This window comes from Argiope bruennichi, chromosome 1, assembly GCF_947563725.1.
Source record: "Argiope bruennichi chromosome 1, qqArgBrue1.1, whole genome shotgun sequence".
NCBI classification, from domain to species: domain Eukaryota; kingdom Metazoa; phylum Arthropoda; class Arachnida; order Araneae; family Araneidae; genus Argiope; species Argiope bruennichi.
The window spans coordinates 72,848,845-72,859,819 of NC_079151.1; the positions used below are offsets into that span (position 1 = coordinate 72,848,845).

Genomic DNA, 10,975 nt, shown 5'->3' on the forward strand with positions numbered 1-10,975 from the left:
AATACAAAAAATAGATTATGACGACTCATATTCTGTTCAGCATTAAAAATAGAACCTTTTCAAGATTTGGTTCAGTGTATTAAATTAATGGTAAACTGAAAAGATTTCAAATTTCTGCATTGTATTTCATAATTAAAACGAAGTACGTCCCTGAACTTTAAACATTTACTTTAAAATCATTTCATTTTATAGCATCAATAAAGTAAATTTTTTTAACATATTAGAAATCATTTTAATCAAAGGAATGTAAACAAATACTAAGAAAAATTTCCCATGTCAGAATTTTAAAGCGACATTATTCTAAGTTAGTAACATACAAATTACTTTGGAACACAATAAAAAAATATATAAAAGAGGATTTTTATTCACTTTCTTTCAAAGAAAACTGCAAACAAAAATGACGCTTCGTTGATCAAGCATAAGGTAATTTAGCGATTATTTTATTATCTCGTTTCCTCTTTCATACATGTAGCTTTACTTCTCTCGTTAGAGTTTTTGATCAGAAATCCTCATTCTGATTCTACGGATATATTCAACGAATTTCAGTTTTCGATGCAATGTTGCAATGCATTATATAAAAGTGAATGACCTTCATTGCACATGTACATATGCTTATTTATAACAAAAACCCAAATGAAGGATTTCTTGAAACTGTGTAATTTACCAAGTAGGGCTTTGAACTAAGATGTCATTTCATTTTTAAAATGTGGTCAATTTAGAATTTCAGTATTTAGTATTATTCAGTATATTATATGCTTTTAAGTTGTACAATTTTTATATTCAAAGCATGAAAAATTTTAACCTCAACCTCCTAATTGATTACTGCTCTAAATTATAAGAATAAAGAACATTTTTAGTTTTCCCATTCTAGAATTTGGCTGTATATAATTGTTTGTGCCGAAGCATGGAATTTCTAGGTTCACACTGACGTTTTTAAGAGATTAAATTTTAACTTAAAGGATTAAAAATGTCAGGATGGAAAAAAACAACTTAAAGATTTTTGGTCTTAGATATTTAATATTTTTTCTCCTTAATGTACTGAGTGGGATCTCTCTTTAGCAAAAATGGGTTTCATCCCTTAATATCAAAAAATCAAAGTTAGTATAAAAAATGTCAGTGATCAAAGAAGATTGAAGATTTTCGAAAGAAGAAGAAACTCAAAAGTTTCTTTGTATTGATATTTTAATAAGTTTGGTACATAATATGAAGTGAGATTTTCAAGTAAAATGTGATTGTATCTTCAACGGTATTTCTTTCAAAGTATAAGTTCGATTCCGTGACGGTTTTGGTGAGGAAATTCGCCTTTTCATTCCAAGAAAAATTGAATGTCTTGAAATTCAAATCAATATGATCTTTTGGTTTAGCTTTGCTCTAATTGGGATTTTCATGGCTATTTTATAAATAACCCCAAGTGATTTCAAAAATAAACATTTTAAAGAATGAAGGACAGTGAAAATGTTTTTCAACAAAATTAAATTTTTTATAGGATTGAGAGATTGTTAATGGCTGAGCAGATCGCTAAAGCTTTGATTATAAATATGGAAATAATAAAATGATTTCGGTATACGAAGGATTATAATAATAAGACGTTTTAAAAAGGTACTAAAACAAAATTCCAGCAATTACAAAATTTAGATCATTTACTATGTTTTAGGTGATTGTAACGGAGTAAGATATAATGTGAGCGTTGGGAATGCCATCTTCATTTTTGAAAATATTTTTGGTCTTGTTTATTTATTTTGGAAATATTTTTGCCTTGGTATAGATTTTATTATCTCCATTTATATATATTTAGGAATCTGGATATATATACATAACTAAGCGTATTAAAATCTTAAAAGTATTAAAATGTGTAAGAAATTAGACTAAAGAATTAAAAATTACAACAATTTTAAAAGATTGCATTTAAAGACGAATTACTGCATTCGCATATCTACAGAAACTGTGTAATAAATTTATCAAATTCAAGAAATTCCGTAATAAAAAAAAGTAAAAAGTAAGGAAGAAAATAACTTCAATATTAGCAAATGCCGAGGGTGATAGATGCAATTAAACAAAAAAATAAACTTGATATTTTATTTTAAAAATAGTGTTATAAAATGCATTTAACATTGTGAAAAATTTATTAAGTTAATTTATTATTTTATTAAATTATTTAATTTATTAAAGTAGCGAAATAATTATGTATGCAATGAAATTTATGTCACCAAAAAGCTACTTTTTTACATTTTAAGTTGGTGTAAAAACAGTTTTGTGCAATTATTTGTTCAGGAATTACGGAGGAAATACATAAAATCTTTTAACTCCTATTTCAGCTCTATTAAAAATTCGTAGAAACTATTAATAGCCTATTAAATCCTCCTAAAGGCTACGAAAAACATGTGTACTGAATTTCGTTCGAATCCGTTTACATGTTTCGTCTTATACAATTCTACATCTCGTGATGTGGAATTGTATAAGGAGGAAGCATGTAAACAAGCCGACGGATTTTCAATTTTATATATATATAGATATAGATAGATAGATACAGATAGATCGATAGATATTGAGGATATTTACTTCAGATTTGTAATAAATTTTTAATACTTTCTAAATTCATGACAAACAGTCGAAAAAGAAAAACTCACTATGACTCACTATCGCCTGACCAATTTACTTTAATATATGTGAAACATGCACTTTTTTTTTTGCAAGGAAGAGAAATTTTCCCAGCGGTAAATAGAAATTTATATCAATTTTTCAATATTAGTGGTAATATTTTCTTTCAAGATAGTTTGATATCCAATTTTCTTCATTATAGATTCGATGAATACAAAATTTCTGCCTCTCATTACCGCGGCCGACAACTAGACCATAATGAAGTAACTTTGACGTTTAATTTCATACGTTTTCTAAATTCATTTTTCTAATTACACATTTTTAAAGTTTCTTTGTGCAAAAAAAAATTCATTTGGAAATAAAATGTCATCTAAAAGTTTAAATCCCTGTTATGATATTTTCTGGCAATATGTAGGTGCTCGTTCTCTTTTGCTGGAAATATAAATAGCTTTCAACTTGGAATCCTACTGTAAATACCCTTTCTTTGGCGAGGGGTTTCTTTTGTATGAGCGGTAGAGACAGTGATCACACCTTTTTAGTCCCAAAATTTTTATTCACAGGTTCATAAGGGACACAGCACAGATTACGACATAAAATTATGAAAATATTACAAGAAACAACATCACGATCTAGCAGAGCGATCTTCCTCTGCTGCCTCTCAGCCAGTTCTCCTTCTCTCTCTCTTTCTCCTCCCCCACTTCCGTTAGGCAAGCGGGGTTACTCTCAGGGGTGAGAAGGGTTGCCAAAATTGGCATGTCTTACACGCCCCACCTAAGCATAAAATTAGCCCACAGTGGCTGATTTTATTACATTCATGAATAATATATAAATATACAAAAACACTATAACCTACTTACAAAATCAAAAACAAATAAATTCAAAATGATAAAAACTAATATAACATGTATACTGGTTTCGTACATATGCAAATATCAAAAATACAGACATAACTTTTTTTTTTTTTTGTACAAGTGATGAATTATTTCAGTCGTGATAGAGCGTCCGCACCTCGATGCTGTACACCAGGTCTATGTGTGATGGAATGATTCCACCTTTGTAGAGTTAGAGCCCAACGGGTTAGCTTTGGACTTTTAGGAGTGGTTTGGTTCAGATATTTAAGAGGATTGTGATCAGATATGACCTCCACCTTAGCACCATAAATCCACTTATCGAATTTATTCAGACCATATAGCACTGCCCAAGCCTCTTTCTCAATGCTTGCCCAGTTCTTTTGTACAGCGTTGAATTTTTGGCTGGCAAAACCTATTGGTTTGTAAGACCCGTCAGCATCTTGCTGAGTTAAACAGCATCCTACACCATGATCAGATGCATCACAGTGTATCTGGAATGGCAAGTTGGCATCAGGGGTAGCAAGACTAGTAACCTCACAGAGTAATTCTTTCAGTTTCTCAAACGAGTTTTGTTCTTCTTCTCCCCAACTTCCCTTGTTTGGCTTATTCTTCTTGGTTAATTCCGTGAGTGGAGTGGATATTTCCGCAAATTTTGGTATATATGTGCGGTAAAATCCCATTAATCCTAATACGGACCTGACCTCTTTTTTAGTCGTAGGTCTAATTAATTTCTGTATTGCTAGAATTTTGTCTTTATCTGGACCATGTCTACCTCCACCTATAATATGGCCTAAATATTTTATTTGTTTGGTGGCGAAAGTACATTTATCCAGCCGTACAGAAAATCCTAATTCATCTAATTCTGTCAGTATAAGTTTTAAATGAAACAGATGCTCTTTAAAAGATCTAGAATAAATGACTACATCATCCATGTACGCCTGCGCATACTCTGAATGAGATTTCAAGGCACGGTTCATTTCACGTTGAAAAGTACCAGATGCTCCCGCCAGACCGAAAGGCATGGTCTTCCACTGGTACACAGCATTATGCGTAGCAAACGCCGTCAACCGTTTACTTTCCTCGTCCATTTTTATTTGCCAATATCCCTTTAAAAGATCTAAGCTACTTAACCAATGGCCTGACCCTGCAGTGAATATCAGTTCTTGCAAATCTTTCATGGGAAAGACTGGAACTTTGGTGACTGCATTTAATGCTCTAAAATCAATGCACATTCTCAATGAAGAATCCTTTTTAGCAACGCAAACAATCGGATGAGCAATTTCGGATACCGAAGGTTCTATCAAGTCTAATTCTAAAAGTTCTTGAACTTGACGTTCAACTTCCTTTCTGTATGCAATAGGAACACTATAACAATGAAGCTTTTTCTGTACCGTATTGGGCAATAGTTCAATTTTATGAGTGCCAACCGCAGCTGGTTGCACGGGTTTAGTAAAGATGCGTTTAAATTTAACGATTAAATTTTTAAGAGTTTCTAACTGAGAATTGTCTACATGTTTAATTTCAAGATTATCAAGAATTTCGAAAAATTTAGATTCTTTGGTAGCGGTTGGTAAAGTTTCAACATGCCCGAATTCTTTTTCTTCCTCAAAAATGACATTTATAGAGTTAGCACTAGCTATGTAATGTTTTAACTTATTTTGATGAATGTGCTTGGTAGAACCATCCGACATTTTAACTGAAAAAGAATGGGGATTACGTTTCTCAACGATAGTTGCAGGACCTTGCCATCTGGCAAATAATTTATTAGTCGAATCAGGTATTAATACTATCACCTGATCTCCAACTTTGTACACTCGGTTAGACGATCTTAAATTGTGATAATACGCCGCATTTTCCTGTTGTACTGCTGAAACAAGCTTAGCCTGCTCTGCAGCCTTCTCTAGTTTTGATTTTAAATTTTCCAGGTATTTGGAAACGGAAGTACTATTTAATTGTACATTATTAAATTTTCCTGTCCAAGTAGATTTTAGGATAGACAAAGGACCTTGTGGTGGTCTACCATAGAGTAACTGAAATGGCGACACACCTGTAGTTGAATGAGGTATTTCTCTGTACGCCCACAGCACATAAGGAATTTGTAAATGCCATCCCCTACCTTCTTCCCTGACTACATTATGCAACATGTTTTTAAAGTTCTATTAAACCTCTCCACCAACCCATTTGATTGTGGATATCCAGGGGTAGAGAATCTTGGACTGCTCCCTATTCGTTTTTCAAACTCTTTAGTCAGTTCTGCCGTGAAATTGGTCCCGTTATCAGACGCGATAACATTAGGAATACCTGTCCTTGAAAATATACTTAACAAAGCTTCACATGTTGCCTTAGCATTCAGACTAGTCAACGGTATGGCTTCGCCCCACCTAGTATGTTGATCAACCAGACATAATATGTATTTATGTCCTTTCGCACTAGGAGGATCAATTGGACCTATCAGGTCTACATTCACTACCTGAAATGATAATTCAGGCCTCACGACAGGCGTAATTGGCGTTCTGTCACTAGTTTTAACAGTCTGAGTGAGTTGACACTCTTTACATGAGTCGCAAAATTTTTTGACATCCGTCCGCATACCTTCCCAGAAGAAAGAGTACTTGATTCGTTCTAGAGTCTTTTTAGAACCCATATGACAACTAAACACTGAGGTATGAGCAAGTCTGAGTACCTCACCGCGTCTACACTTTGGAATTACCAGTTGCCCAATACTCTCCCCGAGTATTTTGTCTCTGTGAAACAGATAACCGTCTACCTCATAGTAGTTACTTTTGCCTTCTTTAGCATGCTTCCAAGCCGTTGCTAATTCGACACACTGTTCCTGCTCAGAGCGAAAAGTATCAGCGACCATGCTTCCCTTAACCGTCTCAGTGGTTACTTTCTCATCCTTATTATTAACCGTTCTCACTTCATTCCCACATGAAGTAATTTCACTTTGAGTTTTCTCAAAGATAATGCTATCCTGTGCTTTCTCCTGCAGATCACCCCTCAATTCCTGAGAGTTCTGAGCCAGTGAATTTACTTCACTCCGGGCCCCTCCCAACATGTTTAGAATATCCGGTGGAAGCAACACATCCTCCACCAAAACATCTACTAAAGCACATAAAACTTGCTGATGCACCACATTAACTTGGCCACCAGTAGCAAGACTTAACGGAACGTACACTAAAGGACATTTAACCGCCGGACCAAAAATACCCTTCAAATATATTGTAGAAGCACCTTCGACTGAAACTTCAGGAACTAAGTCCCTTTTGACAACTGTAATTTCCGTGCCAGAATCCACTAATGCTTCGGCTAGTTTCCCAGCTACACTGACAGATACCTTTGTCAATTTACAAAGTTTGTCTTCAATAGCATGCCTAGGAATTACCTTACCGAGTAAATCCACCCTAGCAGCTACTGTTTCCCCTTTTGATTCTGCTTCTGCACCCTCAGCGGAAACCTTGTTTACCTTAATCTTTTTATAGTCTGCTCCCTTAATTTTCGGACAATCTCGTCTAAAATGTTTATCGGAGCCACAAGTGTAACAAGTTAGCTTTCTAACTTCTGTGATTTTTGATTTTTCAAAATTTTTCTTAGGGCAAAAATTACTATTATCGGTCTTCTTCTCATTGAACTGTTGTTTTCCCCAATTACCCTGAAAACCTCTTTCATCATAATCATTTCTTTTGGCTCTCACTGACCCGTCATAGGATTTACCCTTGGATGCATAGAATACATCACAACGTTTACCCATTTCCTTTGGCTTAAACCAACTTTCCCCCTGTAGCACACCTATATGGGTTGCCGTTTCGGAATCCAATGTTTGGAACATTTTATCTGCTACAATGAGTTGATTTACAGTCTCAAAATCACTAGCACCCCTTGATTTGCAATAATACACCCACATGGATGTTAACCGAGATGCAAATTGAGAAAATGTTTCATCGTTGTTACGTTTAGCTTTGCGAAAATTTTCTAAACACAATTTCGGTGAAGGTTCGTATTCCTGTAATACTATTTTCTTCAAAGATTCATAATTTTTTAATTCGCTTTCTTCTATATTAACTAACAAATTAGACACTTTGTCTCCTAATAAATAAAGCAACACTTTTGGTTTAAATTCATCACTAACATTTTCATTTACAAATGCCTTTTCTAAGCTTGAAAAGAAATAGTCCCATCCGTCTGACTTACTAGGAACTTTAACTGTTAAGAGCCTAACCATCCTAACTATTTCATCTAATGATTTTGCACGCACGACTTGATCACTATTTTGAACCAAATTTTGATTGATCCTGGATAATTCCACTTCTAGACGAAGTTTTTCGAGTGCGAACTTTTCCTTTTCCCTCTCTTGTTTTAGTTTATTTTCATTTTCAAGTTTTTGTTCCTGTTCTAACCTTCCAGCTACGATAACTTCTAAATATTCTTTTGCCTCTTCCTCGTTATAATGTTTACTAGCTAAAATTAATTCTTTCAGAATTACTTTAGACATGGTTTCGTCTGGCGACTCACCTAAATCTTCTGCTAGACAGATTAGGTCTGCCTTTTTACTTTTATTTAAGAAAGACATTTTTCAAGCTAAACCTAATGTCAAATTGCCTTACAATAATTCAAATCGAAATTAGATACTAACTAAAAAAAATGAACTAAAAAAAAATTACAGGGAAATTTCTGGAAGATATGTTCTATAGATACTGTTATTAAGAGTTTAGATTTTAAATACTTGAAGAAATTATATGTTTGCAAATAGAAATAACAATATACATAATTTACATACATAAATATATATATCAAAACTAAAAAAAATACCCTTAAACTATGTATAAACAGGCTTAACAAAATTTCATTTACTTTATTTTTAACAAAATAAAAAGGTTTGCATCACACAATTTATCTTTAATACCAACTTAAGTATTTAAAAGAGAACAATTATTACTTCTAACCGGAAATGATAGATCCTTAAAATAAAATATTACACTCTTAATCTCATACAGAACAAGTACAAAGATTAAACGTATCACCGGAAACAAAATAGCACTATTCTGATGTTTTCAAAATCACCTCGTACAAACATCTGCAAAGCAATAAACATATCAAGGGAAACAGAGTGCATCCGTTTCTCCCCTACACGAAATGAAATAAAAAAAAAAAATGCATCCGCGCCAGCTCAGGGCAGACAGAAACCAGATGTTGTTTGGGCGGGGTGGTCTACTGACCCCCACAACAAAATGTCGCACTGGCCATCAGCTCAAGACAGGAAGAATCCAAATTTGTCTGGCTTTGCTTTAGTTTTCATTAAAATACATGCATATTACAAATACACAAAATATTTCCAAACCATCAGTATACTATGAAAATTTATATTTCAATACAACGTTTAATTATTTTTTTAGCATTAAAAAAACATGCATATTACAAATACACAAAATATTTCCAAACTGTCAGTATACTATGAAAATTTATATTTCAATACAACGTTTAATTATTTTTTAGCATTAAAAAATCGAAGCAATAGGGTCTTCTTCAGCACTTGAGATATAATTGCACAAAGGTTTACAGTACTCACGGTTTGTTGTCATTAGAGGTAATAAAATTACTTCCCACACGGATGAACCCAAATAGAACCATTCAGTAGGCCTGATCTTTTTCTGGAGCCAGGTTCTGAACTCTTGAGAACTGAATTCCTGAGCACCAAAACTTGAAAACTCAACAACTCCGCACTGGTGCCGATGACCAAGATGAGAAAGAACTCCATTGCAGACCAAGAATTCCACTGGTTACGACGACCAGGAATTCCATTGATTACTATGGGTATTGAGGGTCACTGTACCGGTCACCTATTCTGTGATTTGTCTCTGCTCACATCCCATGTAGCTGCCACCAATGTAAATACCCTTTCTTTGGCGAGGGGTTTCTTTTGTATGAGCGGTAGAGACAGTGATCACACCTTTTTAGTCCCAAAATTTTTATTCACAGGTTCATAAGGGACACAGCACAGATTACGACATAAAATTATGAAAATATTACAAGAAACAACATCACGATCCAGCAGAGCGACCTTCCTCTGCTGCCTCTCAGCCAGTTCTCCTTCTCTCTCTCTTTCTCCTCCCCCACTTCCGTTAGGCAAGCGGGGTTACTCTCAGGGGTGAGAAGGGTTGCCAAAATTGGCATGTCTTACACCTACCATGAATAAAACTACTTTCCGATCAAAAACCTCACACTTATTTCTATCACACAATTAAAGTCCACACTACCTTATTTCTCTATATATTTCAATCTACATTAATAATAAAACTGGAGAGAATTCCCCTCTCTTCAAGTAAACGTATATTGACAGTCAGTGGTTAGATTGAATCGATCCCCGCTATTAGTTTCTCAACATTCTGGGGAGAAACCATTTAATAAAGATTTGATTTTATGTGTTATATTTCATTATGTCACAAGGGAATGCAAACTTGCATATCTTTAGAAGGGGCTCTCTAACCACTATCAGGTATAGATATGAGGTTTTAGAATCCTATGTTAATATATTTAACAATGATACAAGCCTAGATTTCATTTTTATGGACGATAAACACTCAGCCACATCAGGGATCACTTAGTTAACAATTTTTTTAAAAAAAACCTGAGGATTGACCAGCCAGATATCTAGATTTAAACTAAATAGAGGGTATCTAGGACATTCTGTGAAAGGGAATTGAAACTCGCTTTTCTTCTTTCAAAACTTTTAAAACAGCTGGAAGAATGGGAAATATTACTTCGTTTCCAGAACATTATGAATGAAACATAATGAAAAATGCATTGTTGCGAGATTGGATCATATCCTTTTATTAAATTTCATTATTATCCCTTTTTTCTCTATTGTAACCCCTTTTCTAGACATTCCTCCTCTGATTATATATGTGTATTTCATTAAAATATATTCAAACGACAGTAAAATTAAAAAACGTCTAAATGCAGAAAATCGACCAAAGAGAAAATTCTTTTAATTTTGAATACCAGCATGTGCTATTAAAACATAAAAATTTCAGAAAATCAAGGCTGTTTTCTCTTTCTTTGATTATGTTTCAAATACAATATCAAACCTTATTCTCCCGAAATTTTCAGAAAAATATTTCTACGAGACATAGATAAGTTGTTTACCTGCAGTAACTTTTCTTTGCGCGAAATGTTAACAATAAAAGAAGAAAAGAAAAATGCCACATCAACGTAGATATCAGAATGTAGAACAAAGATATTTTTCTTCTAAACGTAAACATTTTCTTTTTTATTTCTTTTTTTTCATTCAGCTTTTTAATTGCTATTCTTACTTAGCTATTTTTTAATATCAAATGAAATGACATAATTTTAGGTGTGTATTGTTTTAACTCAAATGAGCCATAATGTCCCTGAGATGATATTGGATTCCAGATCAACAATTCGAACGGACCATTGGAATTATTAACTTCGCATAACTTAATTTTAGTTTATTTGTTTAGAATTATAACAATTCAAACACTTATGATGCCGGACAAATAAATTGATAC

The 10,975-nt window shown here is 33.5% G+C and overlaps 1 protein-coding gene across 1 annotated transcript; it reads right to left on the reverse strand.

Moving 5' to 3' along the window:
• Nucleotides 1–3,577: 3,577 nt before the first annotated feature.
• Nucleotides 3,578–8,019, reverse strand: LOC129972967 (uncharacterized). The gene is made up of 2 exons (XM_056087299.1): nt 5,627–8,019; nt 3,578–5,573 (listed from the first exon to the last, which is right to left on the reverse strand). The coding sequence occupies exons 1-2, from the start codon at nt 8,017–8,019 to the stop codon at nt 3,578–3,580; spliced, it is 4,389 nt and encodes a 1,462-aa protein (XP_055943274.1).
• Between the last annotated feature and the right edge of the window lie 2,956 nt (nt 8,020–10,975).